Here is a 21,592-nt window from a genome sequence, read left to right as displayed (position 1 = left end):
CCCCCCCCCCCCCCCGCCGCAGCAGGTCTCTGCTTCCCGCGCCTCTCCCCCTGCGAGGGTATGGGGGAAGGAAGGGTGGGGGAGGGGCCGGGGCTCATACCGCAGTCTCCCCCTTGCTGCTGTGGCTGAGTCTGTGGTAGAAGCGGCGCCACGACTGCAGAGTTTTGCCGGACCAGATCCAGAAGCCGGTGGTAATGCCCACGATCATGGTCATCAGGTACTTGATCATGAAGACAGTGAAGTCGGGGCTCATGGGCGGGAAATGGCCAGGCGGGCAGGGCACCGCGTAGCTCTTGCACGTCTGCAGGAGCCAGGTGCGCTCCCAGTGTTCGCGGAAGGCCTGCTCATAGAAGTAGCAGGCCAGGACGATGGTTGCCGGCACCGTGTAGAGCACGCTGAAGACGCCGATGCGAACCATGAGCTTCTCCAGTTTCTCGGTCTTGGTTCCGTCGTGCTTCATGATGGTGCGGATGCGGAAGAGCGACACGAAGCCGGCCAGAAGGAAGGACGTGCCAATGAAGAGGTAGACGAACAGAGGCGCCAGGACGAAGCCCCGCAGCGCATCCACGCTGGACAGGCCCACGTAGCACACCCCACTGAGCAAGTCCCCATCCACCTGGCCCATGGCCAAGATGGTGATGGTCTTGACAGCGGGCACGGCCCACGCGGCCAGGTGGAAGTACTGAGAGTTGGCTTCGATGGCTTCATGGCCCCACTTCATGCCGGCTGCCAGGAACCAAGTGAGCGACAGGATGACCCACCAGATGGAACTGGCCATGCCGAAGAAGTACAGCACCATGAAGAGGATAGTGCAACCCTCCTTCTTGGTGCCCTGCGCCACCGTGCGGTAGCCATCGTCTGAGAAGCGCTCCACGCACACCGCGCGGTCCTCCAGCAGGAAGCCAGCCACGTGCGCCACCGCCACCATGAAGTAGCAGCCCGACAGAAAGATGATGGGCCGCTCGGGATAGCTGAAGCGCCTCATGTCCACTAAATAGGTGAGCACTGTGAAGAGCGTCGAGGCGCAGCACAGCACCGACCACACGCCCACCCAGAGACGGGCAAAGCGCCTCTCCTCCTCCTTAAAGTACATTAGGCCGTTGGCACGGCCTGGCTCGCACGGGGCGCCGCAGTCGCGTTCACCCAGAAAGCGGTAGCCTAGGTAGGGGGGCACCTTGAGCTGGCGGGGGCACGAGAAAGGGAAGGCAGCGCGGCCCCTGCCGTCAGCGGCCCCCGGGGGCAGTGCGGTGAAGGGCAGGTCCGGCATATAGGGCGCGGTGGGGTAGGCTGTGGGGCCGCCGCCCGGGCCCCCGGAGCCGTCGGACGTGTTCTGGCCCACGCAGATCTCGCCCGCGCCGTGCACGGGAAAGTTCTCACAGCGCAGCCGCTCGGGCCACTGGAAGCCGAACTTGTTCATGAGCGCTTCGCAGCCCTGGCGGGCACGCTCGCACAGAGAGCGGCACGGAGGGATGGCCTGATCCAGCACGGTGCACACGGGTGCGTACATAGAGCACAAGAAGAAGCGCAGTTCGGGAGAACACTGCACCTTCACCAGCGGGTAGAACTGGTGTACCTCGAGGCCCGCGTCCTCTTGATTCGTGTGGCCTAGCAGGTTGGGCAGGATGGTCTGGTTGTAGGCAATGTCCGTGCACAGCGGGATGGAGATGGGCTGGCAGAAGCCGTGGTCCGGCACCGAGATGCCCTTCTCGCCGTGGTAAGGCTGCGCCCCGGCGCCGGCGGCCAGCGCGCCCAGCAGCGCAAGCACCAGGGTGCACAGGCCCAGGGGCGAGCGCGACGCGGCCGCGCCGGAGCCCGGCATCGCCGGCCACGGGTGCAGCGGCGCTCTCAGCCGGAGGAGCGCGACGAGGCAGCCGGGAGAGGCTTGGATTTGAGGAGGCGCGGCCGCCCGGCGCATGAGAGTCCTCCCGGCGCCGGGGCCGGGCCGTGGGCGGCGCGGAGCTGAGCGCGCTGCAGCTGGGGTGCCCGCGCCGCGGGGGCGCCGCAGCCGTCTCCGCCCAGCACTCGAGCAGCCGCGGGGAGCCCAAATTCGTCTGCCTGGGTCGGGGGCGCTGAGGGGGGCCGCCTTCTTCTCCCGCTGCGACGTAACGGTGCGGCTTTTTCTGCGGCGAGGAGCAACAAGCGTCTCCGGTTACCCTTCAAAGTTTGCCCAAAGTCTGTCGACCCACAGCAAACAGAAACGCACGCGCCCCCACACCAAGTCCGGCCCCCGGCAAGCGAGAGCCCGGCGCCGCCGCCTGCTAGCCGAGGCCGCCTCGGCGGTGCTGCTCCGCCTCCTCGCCTCGAGGCTCTGCTCGCCGCCGCCTCCTCCTCCTCCTTCGCCTCCTTTTCTACTCCCCCGCTCCTTCTTCAGCCCCAAAAGCTCGGCCCCCAAGTTTCTGCCAAACGGGTGATTCTCGCTCTGAGTCCGATGGGCGCCTTGGAGCCAAAAGCTCGGCGAGTTCTTTCTGGAAATCCAGTTACACTGCGTCCGAAGCTGCGAGGGTCCCGTGCCCGCGGCCTGGGCCTGGTCTCTCCAGCCTCTCGAAGCCCTCGCCCGTGAGTCCCCGCGCCCGACGCCGCCGCCGCCCGCCTGGAGGGAGCGCAGAGTAACGCCTCGAAGTCGCGCAACTCGCCAGAAGAAGCGTCGGGCTCGCAGGGTTCCGGGCCGCCCCGCCCCCTCCCCTCCCCCCATTCACAAACCACTCCGGGGGCGGGTCCTCGAGCTCCAGGGCGGCCCAATGGTAGCCTTTGTTTTCTGTGTGGCAGCCTTCGGATTGGGTGGAAGTCGGAAGGGCCGGGCGAGGAAACCGGAGAGGCGGAGTCTGCAGCGCTCTGGGCGGATTCCTGAGGGGAGGGGCAGGGGGCTGGGACGGAAAAGTTAAGAAAAACTTTTACGGTGAATTCGCTCGAGGGTTGGGGGTGGGGGGTAAACGCACCAGAAAGGGAATTTGCTTTAGAGGTTTGTTCCTCTTCCAGGTACACTAAAATACACATCTCGAACAGAGAGCGGCTTTTGCTGGGAGAATAGCGCAGCGCCTCGGCGAAGGGACGTGACCCAGAGTCACGTTAGCTCTGCCTGGGCTGAAAATGCTGGATTTGGGGTAGCTAGATCCTAAATTGGGGTTCGGTACCGAGCGAGAAGGGGGTGCGCCCCTCAGATCGCTTTTTTCTCCCCAGACCCACACAGACCACGTGAGGCCACAATCCCTCTCACCCCCTCTCCCGGTTGTAGAAAGGAGGAGGGGCCCGCGTCCGAGGAGAAATTGGAGTCGGGAGGAGGGGGCCGACTTAAGGCGGGAGGAAGTGCAGACCCCTCGGAGGGGAGAGGGCCGGGGAGCGGCGGGCTTGGGGGACCCCGGTCCCCAGGCCACCCCGCCCGCGCGCACGGCCCAGAGGCTAGAAATCTGGTGTGGCTTTAGAGAGGTTATAAGAAAACCAAGACAGTGTTGGGGGGGGGCGGTATAAAAGTACCTGAAACCGAATGCCCAGGAACACACTGTACGGTTTAAGTGTGTCTTCGATTGCGGTGCTTTCCTTAGTTCTTCGGCGTGTGGCCGTTCGGGATCCCCTCTTCGTTGCAGAAGCAATGACTTGATCCTGTAGTTGAAATGTTGCGTAGAGAAGTTTTAATGCGTATTAGAAACCAGGGCATTTGCTAATTAAGGAGTTTTCAAAACACAAAGAGAGGTTATCCGTGTTCTCCAGTGGCGTTTTCTGATTGGCAAGCAGTCTTTTGTTCCCGGTCAAATCTTCGCCCTGCTCGCGGCACTGGGCGCTCCCGTGAGCTCTCCGGTTACTCCGGGAGAGGTCAGAATTTACCGGGGGGCCTCTCCCCTCTCTGTGGGCAGCAAAGAATATCATGAATTCCCATGCAGGGAAGTGACAATTTGAGAAAGGCTAAATCTGTCTCTCACTCTGTCACACACACACACACACACACACACACGCACACGCGTGCGCGCACAAATCCTATGCTTAAGAAAACGTTACTCCTGGATGAGCCCTTCCTTCTGCCAGTCTCAGTTCTGGGCGCTGGACCCTGAGGGATTTCTGATCAGGTTGCTTGTTTGCAGAGTTGCTTCCTCTGCTGCCCACGGTGAGCTGCTTCTCCCGCAAGAAAAAACTGGTTCTGAAATCTAAGACAATTAATTGGGTTCCCTTCCATGGGAGACTTTGGCTTTCTCTGCTTTTCTTTTATTTCTTTTCTCTTACTGAAGTTTACTGAGCATCTTACCTTCCACTTCACAGTTCTTTGTCCTTTCCTACTCTTGTTAATGGATCTAGAGAGCTGAATCATTTGGGCAAAGATAGGGTGTCAGACTGCTCGCATTCTCCATCCGCCCCTCAACAGGAGTCCTCATACTTTTTCTTCCAAAGCATCAGTTTGCCCCTCACACCCAGAACCTTATTTGTTTTCTTTTGGGTTATCTGCTCCAAGATAATACAAAAGATTAATGACATTTGCTTTAAAAAAATATTTTATTCCTTCCTTCTATATTTTTAAAGGCTCCTCTTTTTCTTTCTATATTATTATTCTTACTACCTAACGTAGGAAAGCATTGATATTGCTTTGAAAGATGTTGTTTAAAGACAATGTTGCTGCTTTGCTTTGTCATTTAAAGTGTGTGTGGTAGGGGGTTGGAAATCCTTTTTTCTCCCAGTGAGCTTCTGGATATCCTCCTTTTCTAAATCAAATTTTCATGCTTATTCTTCAGGCCACTGATCTAAGTCATCTTTGCTTCTTGAGGGAGAAATTGCAAGAACTGTCATCAAATAAAATGAAAACCGATGGGATAAAATACTGTGTCTCAAATACAGCTTAAACCATTTTAGTCGATGAGCTTTTACTCGCCATACTGTAGCCCCAGACAGCTCACTGATGATAGGTAATAGGGATAGTTATTTAGAAAGAAAAAAGGAGAACGCTTTAAGAAAATACAAGAGGTGAATGAAATATTTTTAAAACAATCTATGCATAAGATGCAAAAAACCCATCCCAGATGGGAAGTATCACAGATGTGAGTCCTGAGTCCTGTTGCACTGTCCCAGGCAGACAGATGCAAAAAGCATACATAAAAGCACAGACTAATTTTTTGGAGTGTTTTGTTTTTTAAAAACCCGCTCGAAAATTATTCTGAAAAATAAGAATTTGCTGTTTGTGAGAGGAGTGTGGTAGCCTTCTATGCCTTGCCTGATACAGAATGCTGTGATTTCAAGGAGCTGAGTAATAAAAGGGAGTAGATCAGAAAAGTGAGTTCACAATGTAGGGAGCTAAATAGCCTGTTTTAGGCTCTATGATAAATGTAATAACACTGGTTCACATTCTGTCCAGGATCAATTTAATTTTCTTTTCCAAGCAAATCTTTCCACGCCCAACTCCCAAAGCCACTAACTGGTATCTTCTTTGGAGAGCTGAGGGTGGAAAATTTTTTAACTGCTGCAAAACTTCCAATTGTCCCTGCCCTTTAAAACAACAAAGGCTTTTATTTCTTCACATCACAGTCATATGGCCTCACAGAAAAGTGATGGTATTCATTGGCTCCAGTTATTTAAATGCTACTTATTTTGGCCAAGTCCCAGGTTTATCTAGTTGAATTACATTCTGATGTCAGGCCGGATTTGAAAATGGCCACCTTCGTGGTGCCACAATCCTGTGGTTGTAGTGAAACCTCCAGCTGCAAGAATTGCTCATGCAAGACGAGAAAGGGCAGCTTTTAGCATATACTCCCCCTTTTTGGCCTTTCTTTTACCAGACAGTTTTTTGACTTTATACCATTAAGGACTTGGAATTTCAAGCTGCCAGGTTGCCATTGAATTCCTTTCATTTTCTTTTGGGGTGCTGGATCATTCCCAGAATGGGAATGTTCTTATCTCTAAGCAGACTTTCCAGTGTCATGAAAGTTAAAGATGGCTAGATTGAATAAGAGGAGGGCCCTGCTGAAGTCCTGATAGGCATGCTAGGCCCCACCCAGTAGAGGTTATTTATATCATTCAAAGCATTTGACCATTTCTCCTGTTGCTTGAGGGTTGCATTAGTTATCTATTGTTGTATAACAAATTACCCCCCCCAAACTTAGCAGCTTAAAACAACAGACATTTAATATTTCATAGTTTCTGTATATTGGGAATCTGGATGAGCTTAGCTGGGTCCGCTGGCTTGGGGTGGCTCATGAAACTGCAACCGGGGTGTTAGTTGGGGCTGCAGTTACCTCAAGGTTCAAGTCGAGGAGGATCCACTTCCAAACTCACTCATGCGGCTATTGGCAGGTCTCAGAGTATCCATTTCCAAGGTCATCACATGCCTGTTGGCAGGCCTCAGGTTCTCACTAGCTGTTGGCTGAAGACATCAGTTCCTTGCCTGTAGGCCTCTCGTAAGGCCACTTACAACATGGACCTTACTCTCCCAGAGCAAGTGCTGAGAGAAAGAGAGAGAGATACACACAGAGACAGAGAGACAGAGAGACACAGAAGATGGCAATCAAGTCACAGTTTCCCGTAATCTTGGAAGTGACATCCTATCACTTTTGCCATGTTCTATTCATTAGAAGCAATTCACTAGGTCTACCCACACCCCACACTCAAGGGGTAGCAGGGATTACTCTAGGGCATTAGAAGCAATTCACTAGGTCTACCCACACCCCACACTCAAGGGGTAGCAGGGATTACTCTAGGGCATGAAAACCCATTGGAGGGTGAGGATCACTAGGAGCCATTTTAGAGACAATTTATCATAATGATGATTCATTCATTCCTAAAGTATTATGGAGATGAGGCCACAGAGAGAAACAACTCTTGGGTCCCTGCCCTTGGGGTGTCCAGAGAAAGGGTCACAAATAAAAACACATGTTGATTGGTTATGATGCTACTTGCATATGTTAGAACAGAAACTTAATTGTGGCCAGCCATTTTTTCAAATACATGCCATTAGACTTGAAGGAGAAAGAATGTAGAGGCAGCTGATTAATGAAAGACCATCAACAATCCTGGGGGAAAACCTCAGGTGGAGAGGGTGGGCCCTTCTGGGGAGATAAATCTGTACTCAGGGACAGAACATTTGGACCATAGTCTCTAGAATGAGACTTTGGCTTTTTGGGTTATGAGGTAAAATCACTGTTGGTAATGGCTACCTCTGTGTTTAATGCCAGTCTGCACAGTACAGTTGTGGAGGAAGGCTGGCAGAGGTGGTTAGAACAGACTGGCTAGGTCTGCTTTTCACCGTTGATTTCCTGTCATGCCTCCGGCAAGTCACTTAACCTCTCTTGCTCTCCAAGTGTGCTGTGAGAATTAATGAGATAATATTTATGCAATGCTTTGTGATCTATGGGCAAAAACTCCTGATGGCAGAATCCTAGTTTGGTTATATGGATGCAAATCATAGAAATAAAGAAAAGACCAAGTTAGGTGTATATTTTGGGGCTTTGGCTCTTTGCTAACGTTGTGATTTTTTTTTTTCAGTAGTATGCTGGTAAATGTTTAATCACCAGCTCTCCAAGAAAAAAGCCCTGATATGTACATTTGCCTATTTCCATGGTGTAAATACTGCTACCATGGCTTATTTCAAGCCAACACTATGTTACTAAGCTTGGATTTTGGAAAAGATGCAGGTAATCAGCTCTGAAGAGCTGGCTTCGGCACACCACTGGGTTTACAGAACTTACTCTCTTCAGATTATTTTGAGCATTAAAATCATTATATTTTTAGTACAATGATTATCATTTGTAAAGTACCAGGTGCTTTAGGTACAATATTTCTAATTTTATAACAATTCTTCAAGTTTCTAGGTAGAAACTCCTTTTTATAGCAGCAAAGTCTGGACTAAAACCTAGATTTATATGACATTTTTCACTGTGCACTGAACTGCTACTTGATGTCTTCATGGTAAACACCACTAATTTTTGTCCTTTTAGTTGTCTTATCAAAAGCCCTTCTAAAATTTAGAGAAGCCCCAGAATTTCTAGACTTGAGATATCAAGCTCCAGATTGGTTATGACTCCCCTGAGTATTATACCTGTACAGCTTTCAAAACCACTTGGTAATGTTTCCTATTTTTTCCCTAATTTTTCAAGGAACAGTTTAATTTCCTTTGCTGAAACTGGGCCAGTAGGGATCTAGGTTAGGAGATGTGGGGACACTGCTCCTGTTTCACTAGGGTGGGTGCATCAGGCCCTCCCCATCAGAGCATCTTGGCAGGCCATGAAAATCAGCAGAGCACTAGGAGGAGAAGCTGCAGGAATAAAACTCACAAGAGTCATGACAACCTTCAAGAGAATCTTCAAGAAAACAGAGGATGGAGCTGGAGCAGTGGCTGGAAGGATGGTTATCAGAATCACCTAAGGAGTTAAAAAATTCAGAAGCCTGGGCCCCACCTCAGACATGTTGAACTGGAATCTCTGGCATTGGACTTGGGGGTTTAAGTTTTAAAAGCTCACTAGGTGATTTTTTTGAATTAGACAGGTTTGAGAACCACTGACCTAAACTCATATTCCAAAGCAGTATATTGTTCCATCGATGCCTTGTAGAAGATCTCTGGTCTTGTGCAAAGTCCTCACTTTACTTGATTATGTTCTGAACAGAAAGATGGAATAATGGGAAGCATAAGGGAGCATGTGCTGTATGAGGGGTGTGTGTGTGTGTGTGTGTGTAAGAGAAAATAAGAGAAAGAGAGACAGGGGTGGTTGGATGATGTGATGTTGGATCTGACACCTTATTTATGAGTCTCAAGAAGTTCGTGGTGGCCATTGTAAAATGTAACACTTGCTACTCCTACAGTTCATTCACAGCATTTCCTCAGACCCACATTGCCATCCTTGTGCCTTGTACAACATGAACCCTTACCTCAGATGATCGAGCCAGGAATAGGCGAGCATCTGACCCAGTCATGGGGTTGTGTGCATGAGACCTCGTCCAACTGGTGTGCCACTGGATATAGAGTGGTACCCAATCAGATCCTTTCAGCTGGGGAGTCTAAGTGTAACATAGAGTGGCAGAAGCTGAGAAACACTCATTGAAAAAGGAACAAACAGAAAACAGGAAGCAGTAGAACCTTGGAGGAAACATGAGCCGTGAGGCAATGACGTATGTAGAGAAAGCGGCTAGATGGTAGCAACAGGAGCAGTAGACAGGAAGGCAGGATAGCAATGTGCTTCTAGTGGAACACTGTGGCAAAAGGAAGGAAGGGGAGAAAGAACACCTGCTTCAAAGGAGACGACAAGGTTACAAGAGCCGATCCTAGCTCCTTGCCTTGGAATCCTACCATCCCCATTAATGAGGCCACCTGACTGCTTGTCAATTCCTAATAACTAGAGAGAATCTCACTAACTATAATGCCAGTGGCTGGGGAAAGAATGAAGACTCTTCTGACTTTGTCCTGGGGGATGAACCCACAGCAGCAGAAGGCTGACCTCAAGGACCATCGCCAGCCCACGAGAGGGATCCATTCAGGGTTGGCTAACAACACTCAGTGTTGCAGCCACCTTCATCTTGCTCAATGGCCTGGATAAAGAATTTGAAGAGATAACCTCCTAGGACTGCAGTTGACACTCGAAGAGTTGCTGTAATTGAGTGATTGAGTGATTGTAAAGTGTTGCAATGTAGGAATTGCCTATGAAGTAATTTAACTGTCTTCCCAAGTATATGAAAGTTTGTTTTTAGATGGATGTGGTGTGTTTCTGTCTTCAAGGATCAAACAGAGGAAAGGGCTCTGTTACTGCTGGGGAAAAGAGAAGAATTCTGAGAGTCTTGGTCCTGCCAGGAGTCCCTTGGCCTCAGGCAGGTTGGTTAACTTTGCTGGGCCTGTTTCTCCATCTGTGAAGTGAGGAAGCTGGGCTTTGTGATCCCTGCCCCTGGCTCTGAGAACCTATGGCTCTCTTTGGGGGTTCCTCACCTAGATTAAGATTTCCCCACACTAGTCTTTTTCATGTGTTATGTGGAAGTTCCCGAACAGAGCTGAGCCAGTCTCATCCCAGTTCCCGTGACTGGCCTAGTTGAGGCTCACGGCCTGATATCTCTGCACTGTGTCCAGAGGGTGCCGAGAGGGCCAGGCATGCAGTACACTGAGTGCGCCCTTAAGGGCCACTTGCCCATTGCTTTTCTTCCCTTTCACATTTCCACTTAGTTCCCTCTCCCTCTCCAGTCTCCTCCACATTATTGTAAAATAGTACTTTCAACTCTAGAGCCAGGCTCTTCAATTAAGGTGTAGACAAAGTGGTTTGACTCCACTTGATTAAAAACTTTGTGAATGGGAGAGAACACAAACCTCAAAACATTTGCCTTTCAAAGCCGGGGAGTGGGAGTGGGGGGGAGAAACTGTTATGTGATCTCGAATTTGCCAGAGAATTTGCCAGATGTCAGTTTAAAAGGAGCCTAAAGAATTCCTAAGCCTTTGTTTACCAAATCCTCCTCCCTTCAGTCAGAACTTCAGTGAAGCGGGAGGGGGGGTGCCTGTGGCTACCTGGTTGGAGAGGCCAAGGAGAGGCCAAAACTGGGCGGGAAGGGGCGGGTATTTGAATTTTTGTTTCTTCCTCTTAATTATCTGGGGCAGCCCTTCGAGAAATCTGTTCTCTTTGCGTTGGGAAATTAACTCTTAATCTCCACAAATGAGGGCAATCAACCCATTTACTAAATAAACACAGATCATTGCAGACTGGCTGCTCCTCTTTGTGATTTAATTTCAGAATGGCTTCACCTGAGGGAGGAGCTGAGGCAAGGGTGGGCCCGAGCCACCTGGCAGGGTCCCCAAGGGAGGTGGCGGGTTGTTGAGGTGGTTGAGAGGGCAGGGGAGCTGGGTTGAGATTAGAGAGGGCTTTGAGGTTTCCTCTTCTTTAGTAAATAGGAGACCCTCCTGGGCTCAGGTCTTACCTTCTGAATTTATCTGGGGCCTTTTGTTGTATGTGTTAACTTTGGCTTTGAAAGTGTGAAGCTGGTTCAAGCAACTTTTGTTAGAATGCTGGCTATCAGAAGTCTCCGGGATGGGAACAGAGAAGTCCTTTCTTAGCTCATTAATATATTGAGGAATTTCTCCTTGCTTTTAATTCCCCTCCTTAGTCACCAGTTTGATTTTGTTTATAAGTGACATGGAAGTTTATTCAAATCCCAGGTAGTTAGACTGCAGTGGGATCCAGTGGCGGACACATAGTGGTGCTCAGTAAATTATTGAATGCATGCATGAATAAAGTACATTTTAGGGGCGCCTGGCTGGTGCAGTCATTAAGCGTCTGCCTTTGGCTCAGGGTGTGATCCCGGCGTACTGGGATTGAGCCCCACATCAGGCTCCTCTGCTAGGAGCCTGCTTCTTCCTCTCCCACTCCTCTGCTGTGTTCCCTCTCTTCGCTGGCTATCTCTGTCTGTCAAATAAATAAATAAAATCTTAAAAAAAAAAAAAGGTGCATTTTAAGTGGAAAAGGATGAAGTAAAACCGCATGGCCTGCATATATTTTTTTTAAATGTCTTTAGAGATTACCATGTGCCAGGCACTGGGCAGGGTGCTCGGAATATACTGGGTCCCTGCCATTATGGAACTTAATAGTCTTGTTGAACAAATGAACCTGGTTTTCTGTGATGACCTTGAGTCCATCTCAAAATTATAATGAGAGTTTGGCCCAGAGCTGGGAGCTAGACCATCCTGTGATTAAAAAGGAGGGGCTGCATTGGAGAATGGTTTGAGGATTTTTCAGGAAGGACATCAGAGTTCAGTAATTCTTTTCCCTCATTTTTCTGGTGAGAATACCAAAGCCCAAGAGGGTGGATGGAATCGTCCAAGAGTTCACAGAAAGAACTGGAACGATCATTCACATTTTTGGTTCCTGGAGCCGTGCTTTATCCAAGAGCTTTGCACATAATGGCCCAACTTTATCCTTTATCTATCTATCTATCTATCTATCTATCATCTATCTATCTATATCTATCATCTATCTATTATCTACCTACCTCCCTCTGCTTCCTGCTCACCTCACTCTGGAAATAGCTTATGTGAGCTCCGGAGTGAAAAATTAAGAGTGACCGACTACGCGAGGGGCCTTCGGTTGGCTGGTGCCTGCGAGATCTCCGTGAAGCAGGTGAGTGCGGCTACTCTGCTCTTGGCCTCAGCCAGAGCTGACCCTCTCTCCCCAGCTGTGCTTTGTCAGGAAACAACTGAAAGGCCGGTTGCAGAAACCTCAGTGGGGCCTCAGACCGAGGCAGGGGGAGGGACTTGGGGCTGTTCCTGCTGGCTGTTTGAGCTGGGGAAGGGGCTGTTGGCCTGTTCCTGTGGCCTCCAGCAGACTTGTGAAGAGCTGCTACCAAAACGGAGGAGTTTTGAAGACCGCCCAGGAGGCGGGAGAGGAAACATTTAGAGAAGAGATAAACAAAATAGGCGACAGACTTCTCACTCTAGCAAAAGGGGCTTTGGTTTACCTGTGAAACTTCACTCCTCCTCTTCCCCTTGCCTAAAATTTATAAAGCTACTCTTTGGCACGCATAGGTTACCCATTATTTTAAGGCCTTAGTTCTGAGGACCATATTGGTCTTGCATCTAGCACCCAGGGCCCATGATAGCCTGACTTACATTCCAGTGGAACAGTGAAGAGAAAGCCAGCTGACTGACTCCAACATCTGGTATTAGTTGTATCATTGCTATTTTCGCTAACAAATCACATTTATTGCGTGCTTCCCGTGGCCAGGCATTGTGCTAAGACCTTGACCTGCACTATCTCCTTGAATCTTTATCCTCACAACAGCCCTTTGAGTGGCTATTATTTATTGTACCCATTTTTGCACACGGGGAAACCAAGGTATAGACAGGTCCGAAATTATGCAGATAGTGAATAAAAGAACAGGATTTTGGAACACAGGTCTTGCTTTGGAGAAAAAGAGCTTATGGGAAGGAAAGAAGAAAAGGGAAGTTGAGTCTGCTACTAAGAGTGTGAGTGTCCTAAGCACCTAAGTATGTCTAGTCTAGAGAAAGCCCCCAGAGAGCAAACAGACTGAATGAGCATGTGTTTTCTATGGAAGCCCCTGCTAGGATGAGTTTCTATCTACCTCCTCTGTTGCCAGCTGTCAAAGAGAACATCCCAAGGCCTGGAGAGACCTCCATGGGATGCTGGGCATCCCCGGGTAGCCATCCCATGTTTCTCGGTCTTCAGGGAGTGATAAAGTCATTTTTCCATTAACTGTTTGGAAAGCTCTCATTTTTGTAGTGGGGATTCCTCTCCCCTTCTTTGGAGATGCAGTTTGGTAGTAATGGTTGAGAGCACAGGTATTGTGAATTTGAATCCTTGTTTGGTTGCTTGTTATGTGGCTTTAGACCAGTTTCTTCTCTGGGGCTCAGTTTTCTCATCTGTAAAATGGTGATCATACCAGCACCTACCTCATAGGATTGTAAACTACAAAGGAGATAATGCAATGAACTTAAGACCTAGAATGTTGTCAATGATCAATAAAGGATAAGTATTAATGTTCTTTAGTGCATTAAAGAGACAATTTGGTCTAGGCAGATGGGTGCTGAAACTTCTGGTTTCTCAGAAAGCCACCAGCGTCCTCTATGTTCAATTGAGAACGAAAATATTGTAGAAATGGCAGGGCCAGGGAAAGTCATGTTTCTGTCTGCATATTTCCAATGAATTAATAAGCTTGAGGGATGCCTGGCTGGCTCAGTTGGTTAAGCGTCTGACCCTTGGTTTCGGCTAGGGTCATGGGACTGAGCCCCACTCAGGGGTCCTTGCTCAGCACAGAGTTGTCTTGAGATTCTCTCCCTCTGCATTGCCGCACCTCCCCCCCGCCCCGTGAGCGCTCTCTCTCTTTCTCAAATAAATAAATAAAATCTTTAAAAAAATAATAAGCTGGAGAAATGGATATTTGACAGTTGCTACAGACTACAGGAGCTACTGCAGGGAAAGCTTTCTTTTCCAAATCTGGATGTCTATAACCCATAGGAAAGAGATATTTTGGGCATCTCATGTTTATTCCTACCAATGTCCTTTTTAGGCATTGGGCTTTCAGAACCAAGAACTGTGCTAAGTACAAATGAAAGAAAAAGTTATTTTTCATTCCTAGGCAATATGCACATAGAGTTTATCAACATGATCACAACCTTTAGCAAAACTGAACTTCTAATGGAAAACAGGAAGAAAATTTAAGTGGTCCATTTCCCACCATGCTTTATACTATTATTTTATATTATTGCCCTGCCCATTTCATTTGGAATACAAACCAATTCAAAAATGCCCTACAGAGCACTTAAAATTTTCAGGGCCTGTGGAATGCTGCCCATTTTTGTAAGTGGAGGGGTCAGAAGCAATGATTTGCTACCTGGCCAGCCCCCAGCAGGCAGCAGCTGTATTTAAGCCATACTGGCATTTCCCAAGAGGCTTTGCACTAGGTGGGTGCATAATAAAGACAGGCTGAATAAATGAGCTATTGTTGCCTGCCTTTTTTTTTTTTTTACCCTATGCAGTTCAATTTGTTGGTTTACGAGAATTTTCCTCATCACAATTTCTGAAAGCTTCAACACTAACATTTGTGTTTATGTATATATGTAAAAGAGTAATTACAAAATGCTGTTTTATGTGGTAGTTGCTGATAAATGGTGGCCTCTCTTTATGACTTCTATAAATCAGTAAGAGCTTTGAGCACACAAAGGCTTAGAACACTATCTTACTGTTCAAAAACCACAGATTCTTTTGATAAACACAACACAACACAACACAAAACAAAAAACCCCTCACAATTGCCCAGAAGGACTGATGTGTTTCTAGCTGCATTTTGTAAATAACTTGCCCAAGACCATGGAGCTAGTCGGTTTTCAGTTGAGGTTTGAACCCAGGTAGTCTGGCTCAGGAACTAGAGACATTGCTTGATCACACTGGCAAACATCGGGGGTGTACGTGTCACTGGCCACTGCGCAGTCCCGGCTGGAGAGATCTCCCCTCTGCCTGAACTCCAGGGAGAGAAGGGTCTCTTTTAAGGTTCCCATTTTTTGGAGAGCTTTAATTGTTAGAAAGTCCTTCATGATATTGAACTGAAATCTGCCTCGCCAAGGCTTCCATTGATCTTCACAGTACAAATTTAATCCCTCTTCCACACAACCGCCCCTCAGGTAAGTGTGAGCCACCCTCCCCCCACACCTTCTGCTCCTCCAGGCTATTTGTGGGAACACTGGAAATGGACCCTCTCAAGATTCCGGGCCCCCAGAGTGGGCAGCTAAGGCTTCAGGGAGGAGAGATGGGGCTTATGCAGGAGGTGGAATGTTAAATCAGGTACATATTGTAAATAGCTTCTAGGCAATGTTTAGAATGGTGGGCAAGAGTTAGAATGGCAAAGATAGACAAGGCAAGAAACAACAATTGTTGGAGAGGATGTGGAGAAAGGGGATCCCTCCTACAATTGTTGGTGGGAATGCAAGTTGGTACAGCCACTCTGGAAAACAGTGTGGAGGTCCCTTAAAAAGTTAAAAATTGAACTACCCTATGACCCAGCCATTGCACTACTGGGTGTTTACCCCAAAGATACAGACGTAGTAAAGAGAAGGGCCATATGCACCCCAATGTTCATAGCTGCATTGTCCACAATAGCCAAATCATGGAAGGAGCCGAGATGCCCTTCAACAGATGACTGGATTAAGAAGCTGTGGTCCATATATACAATGGAATATTACTCAGCTATCAGAAAGAACGAATTCTCAACATTTGCTGCAACATGGACGGCACTGGAGGAGATAATGCTAAGTGAAATAAGTCAAGCAGAGAAAGACAATTATCATATGATTTCTCTCATCTATGGAACATAAGAACTGGGAGGATCGGTGGGGGAAGGGGGGGATGGAGGGGGGGTAATCAGAGGGGGGAATGAAACATGAGAGACTATGGACTATGGGAAACAAACTGGGGACTTCAGAGGGGAGGGGGTGGGGGAAGGGGATGGACTGGTGGTGGGTAGTAAGGAGGGCACGTATTGCATGGTGCACTGGGTGTTATAAGCAACTAATGAAGCATCAAACTTTACATCAGAATCAGGGGATGTACTGTATGATGATTAACATAATATAATAAAATAAAATTAATAAAAAAAAAAAAAAAAGAATGGTGGGCAAGGAACCCTGGCATCCCGCTAAGGATGGCTCCCTGCGCCTGAATTATACACTTCCCGGGAACACAGACTTTGCCATGAGATCTAATTGGTCCTGAAAGTGGTAGTCACAGTGGAATAGCAATGACTGAGCAAGAACTGAGTCTTTATTCAAACCTAGGTGAGGTTCACTGGGAAAGAGAATCAGAAGCACAACATTAGCGAGGAGGAGATAGAAAAAGACACCGTAATGGGGTGGAGCCTGCAGGGGGATACAAAGTAGGTTCTGCAGCAGGAGTGATTATGTGGTCCCTGATGGCTTTGAAATAGCAGCAAACCCTCCCAAGTGCAAGGAGATAAATGAATACCCTGGCAAGAGAGCCAGAAACGCCGATTAAAAAAATTTGTGTCCTCTCCATCAATTACACTGTAGAAATAAAAATGCTTGGGTATGTTGTGGGATGAGTATAGCAGTAAAGCAACTGAGGCCAGCTCCTCTGGAAAACTCAGTCGAGAAGAATGAAGGAGAGGCCCCTTTGACAGCCATTTTTAGCTATCTCTGCCCCGACTCCCTCCCCCGCCTTTGGCTAAACCACGCACCTGAGGAATGGATGGCTTATCCTTGTGTAACCACGTGGCTGAATATCTCTAAATGGTCAGAAAGGATGTGATAGCCCCAGAGCTGGGTGGAACCCAAATCCTGATCAGAACTGAGATCTTTGAGAGAGGCAGCTGGAAGGAGGAATACTCACAGAGCCCCTCACCCCTGCCCCCATCGGCTTCTAAGTCTGTCTTACTCTTGGAGACAAATTCCCCTTTGTCTAAATTTGGATATTGTTCCCTCTAATGGAGTGGAGTATAAGTCTGGCAATGCCAGCTTCCCTTGGAATCTCGAGCCAAGCCTTTGAGCAGACAGGCATTCTTCCTCCTCAGTCTCTCAGCATCTCCCAGCGATTAACATAACACGACACCAGGCCCATCAAGATAAGGATCCTAATGGCCACAATGGCTTCGCTTTCTTCCCTCAGCCCTTCTTTATTGCTCAGCACGTTACGCTCACTTCCAGCAGGGAAGAGTTTATAAGCGTGGGGTTGGCGAGTCTGTTCTGGAGGCAGCTCCCCGCAAGGCTTGTGCGAGGGCTCCAGGGACAGAGATGCATTTCCCTTTAATAAGCTTCTCACACTACATTAAAGATAAAAGGGGAAGGGAAATATTTATATTCTGACAAAGCAGCTCTTCCCTTCAGGCTCTTGTTTTATTTATTAACTTGCTCTGTCCCTCTCTCAGTCTTTCTCTCTGTTTCAGGGGCTAGGCATTTCCTCTCCTTCTCCTCTTTAGTCATTAATTTTGTGGGTGAGTGACAGTGACAGGGGTACTTTAGAATCGTTGTCAAAGAGATGAGATTTGTATGTGGGCGCCATTCCCAGGTGACACAAACAGCTGTTCCTCCGCCCTCCTGGGAGCTGCTCCCCATTACCACCCTTATTATATAGCTCTTGGACAGCAGAATGCATCATGCTGGTTAAGTCATGTCATTTAAAATGAAGCCGTGTCAGTCCAGCAAATTGTTCAGAGATACAATAACCTGGACGCCTGACTACGTACACTGGGGACTTTTTAGACCTTTTGTTTATTACACATTTTCTTCTCTCTCAGAGGTGATCCCTTAAGGATGCTTATTTCCTCCAGCTAATCTGCCCAAAGCCAGTAAAATACAGGTATGCTGTTTTGAATTTTGATTCACCCACTTGCAGTGATTATCATTAAAGTTTCAGGGCCCCTATTGTTCCAAAGTCTGCTAGTTTGTTGAGGGGTTTATCTTCTAGATGCTCCCTTCTCTTTCCAAGGTAAGGCTAGATCAGTGGTCAGGAGAGAGGGATGTGGGGCGTGGTGGGGGGGTGGTAAGAGGGGAGGTGTTTTAGGCTCTGCTCAGTTGGCCTGCATTAAACCTGGGACTATGCATCCTGTTTTTCATGTAGAAGCTCTTTTAAAGTTTGGTAATGACTTTTTTTAATGATCCACAATCATCATTTAAAAATTCAAAGTTCAGAAAAACGAATGACTAACCTACCCATTTGTCGGGAAGCATTGTAGGGTGATGGTGACGAGCACAGACTGGAGCCTGAAGCTCTGGGCTTGACTCAGCTCTCCCAGTCACTATCTGTGTCACCAGAGGAAGCAACCCCATGCCTCACCTGTGAAGTAGGAGTGATGATAGTATCTATCCTTTAGGAATCTCATGAGGATTAAACATGTAGATGCATGTAAAGCACTGAAGGTAGTGCTTGACACATTGTATAGTCCGGAGTAAGCATTAGCTCTTGTTACTATTTCCATTTAAAAATAACAAATAAAAAACACTTAGTAGATACATTCCAGACTTCATTGTATGCATATATAGGACAAATAATTTTATAGTAACAGGATCCTATTATGCATGCTTTTAAAAATAATTAAAAACCTTAGGTTTGGTTTTACCTGCACCTGATAAAAGAGAACTCAGGTGAAATTTGTAAACTTCGAATGTTAGCTCCTGATTGACAAAATACATTAGTTCGTAAAAGAAGACTCCAAGATTAAGAAAAAAAGAATAGATGATGAAAATCAATTGAAAAGTTGGGTGGGTATCTTTGCTTGACTCCTTGACAGGTGATTAGATGTATTAGTGCTCTCGTGCTTCTTCCTGTCTCCCAAATTTTGATGCTTCTATTATTTTTTAATTTGGGTTTATAGCACCTACATCCTGATTAGTGTCCACTTATTTCTCCAGAAGTTGAGTTCTCTGGATTCAGTGTTTACTGCTAGTCTTTTAATCAAACTTTCGTATGACTAATTCTCTAATTTGTTCAGTTTCTTGAATGGCTGTATTTCATTGTCAAGGAGGTTTTTTCCCCCCACTTCCCCTTGCTGAAGGACTCATTGATAGTCCCTGAATTCTTTCATTTTTGAGAATGTCTGACTGCTCCCCTTCTGTATGTGAATGACTTCCTGCTGAGTGTGATATTCCTGGGTCACCTTTTCTTTCCCTCAGAACCTTGTAGGCAGTGTTCCATTACCTTCCGGCATTGAATGTTGCTGTTTAGAAGTGTGGGGCCTGGCTTATCACCTTTCCTTTGTAGAGCCCTAGACTTTCTGCTTGGATATACTTGAAGAACTCTTTCCCTACTCTTGGTGTCTTTTTTTTTTTTTTCCTTTGTTTTGCTTTGTTTTTTAAATATTTTATTTTTAAGTAAACTCTACACCCAACCTGGGGCTTGAACTTATAACTCAGAGACCAAGAGTAGCATGCTTTATTGACTGAGCCAGCCAGGTGCCCCTTTTGATGTCTTGTTGATGGTTCTATATCAAATCTTCCTAGTTTATAGTGGGCTTTTTAAAATCTGCAGATTCAAGTGTTCCTTGAGTTTGGAGATATTTTTCTGTATTATGTCCTCTTTGTGTACTATGTCTTATTCAGTTCTATTTTTGGGGGTGGTGAAGAAGCTTCTCTTTCAGGTAGAGACACCAATTTATCGTCCATTTCTATTTCTAGTCCTTTTTTTTTTTTTTTAAGATTTTATTTGTTCACTTGAGAGAGAGAGCACTAGAGAGAGAGAGAGCAAGCATGAGTGGGGAGCAGAGGGAGAGGGAGAAGCAAGGTCCCTGCCAAGAAGCGAGTCTGATGCAGGACTCAATTCCAGAATCCTGGGATCATGACCTGAGCGGAAGGCAGATGCTTAACCAACTGAGCCACCCACGTGCCCCTTCTTCTTCTTCTTCTTTTTTTTTTTTTTGAGATTTTATTTTTAAGTAATCTCTACACCCAATGTGGGGCTTGAACTCACAACCCCGAGATCAAGAGTCGCATGCTCTACTAACTGAGTCAGCCAGGCACCCCTTTATTCCTTTCTCTATGGTTGTTTTTATCCTTGTCTTGTCCCTCTGCTTTAACTTTTATTCTGTAAGTATTTCCCAAAAGTGTTCGGTTTTTTTCCTTCTTTTTTTTGGGAGAGGGGAGACTGGTCTTTTTTATGACTTTTTTTTTCTTATTTATAGGAGGTGATGATGTTTTGGTTTTTTAATGGTTTCTTTAGCAGCCCAATCTATCCTTTTATCTCATTCTTTTGCTCTCCACCCCCCCAACTTTGAGCTCACTGTGCACTTGTCCCTGAGGTTACCCAAAGAGGCAGAGGGAAGTTTCACCCCCTGACAGTGATACTACAGCTAGCATAGAGAGAACGAACACAGAAAAGTTAAATGACAATCAAAACCCTCTATATGCTTAAAATGAGTAATCTAGACATTAGTTGGTATCGGTGTTCAGAAGGAGTGGTTACTAAGGATTGGTGGTTGGGATGGTCAAAAGACTGGGATAGAGGGCTGAGCAGCATTGGAGGGAAAGCTGCGGGACAGGCATGGGGCATGGTGAGTCATGCAGTCTGAGAGGACGCAGAGGTGGACAATGGGAATCACGGTGTGGGTTGGAGGCACCCTATGCAGTGTTCATTTAGCACAGTGGTTAGGTCCCCCGACTTCAGAGTCCTACAACCTGGGTTCAGGTCTTGCTGTATTACCCGCTAGCTAGGTAACCTTGGGCAAGGTACCTATAAGCCTCCCTTTCCTCATCTATAAAGTAGTAATAATAATATAAGCCATTTTATGGCATTGTTAATGAAGATTAAATGAGATAAATTATATAAAGGGTGAGGCAATTAGCACACTGTACTAAGTCCTCAATAAATGGTGGCTAGCATTATGGAAGGCCTTGAATCCTTGGGAGAAGGGATTATATCTTATTCTTTATTGTATGCCTAGTGCGTAGTAGACAATCACTAAATGTATGATGACTTTATTGTACCAATTAGGTTGTACTTAACTGCAAGTAGCAGAAACCCTAATTCAAACTGGCTTAACCAGGTGAACTGTAGTCTGTAGGTCAAATCTGACCTACTGACTGTTTTTGTACAATCCATTAACTAAGATGGTTTTTACATTTTTAAATGTTTGAAAAAAAATTAGAGGGAGAATATTTTGGGGTGCCTGGGTGGCTCAGTTGGTTGAACATCTACCTTCAGATTGGGTCACTATCCCAGGGTCCGGGGATAGAGCCCCACATAGGGCTCCCTGCTCAGCGTGGCATCTGCTTCTCCCTCTGCCTCCCGCTCCCCCTGCTTTTGTGCTGTCTCTGTCAAATAAATAAATAAAAAATCTTAAAAAAATATTTTGAGACACATGAAAATGATATGAAATTCAAATTTCAATGTCTACAAAGTTTTATTAGAGCACATCCACATTCATTCATTTATAATCATGTATGTCAGGTATAGGTAAACTTTTTCTGTAAAGGACTACACAGTGAATATTTTAGGCTTTGTGAACTCTATGTCCTGTGTTCTAACCACTCAGTGAAAACAGCCATAGACAATAACCCTAGAAGAGATATGAAGACAGGAAATGGTGAAAAAGTCAAAAGACTCCTAGACAGGGAGCCACATCTTCTGGGTTCTGGGCTGACCTCACCAACCAATGTTAGGATTTTGATCAAGTCACTTAACTTCTCTGGGTCAAACTGTCT

At 47.0% G+C, this 21,592-nt stretch overlaps 1 protein-coding gene across 1 annotated transcript in view; it reads right to left on the bottom strand.

Moving 5' to 3' along the window:
• The window catches only part of FZD7 (frizzled class receptor 7), a 3,989-nt gene extending 2,049 nt beyond the window's left edge, over positions 1–1,940 (bottom strand). Inside the window, exon 1 of the mRNA XM_034654971.1 lies at positions 16–1,940. Within this exon, the coding sequence (XP_034510862.1) occupies positions 95–1,915 (1,821 nt within the window). The 5' untranslated portion in view covers positions 1,916–1,940 and the 3' untranslated portion in view covers positions 16–94. The remainder of the gene's footprint in view (positions 1–15) is intronic.
• Between the last annotated feature and the right edge of the window lie 19,652 nt (positions 1,941–21,592).

The sequence above is a fragment of the Ailuropoda melanoleuca genome, chromosome 2 (genome assembly GCF_002007445.2).
Source record: "Ailuropoda melanoleuca isolate Jingjing chromosome 2, ASM200744v2, whole genome shotgun sequence".
NCBI lineage: Eukaryota > Metazoa > Chordata > Mammalia > Carnivora > Ursidae > Ailuropoda > Ailuropoda melanoleuca.
Note: the sequence above shows the minus strand (reverse complement) of the source record. Positions and strands in the feature narration are given on the sequence as shown.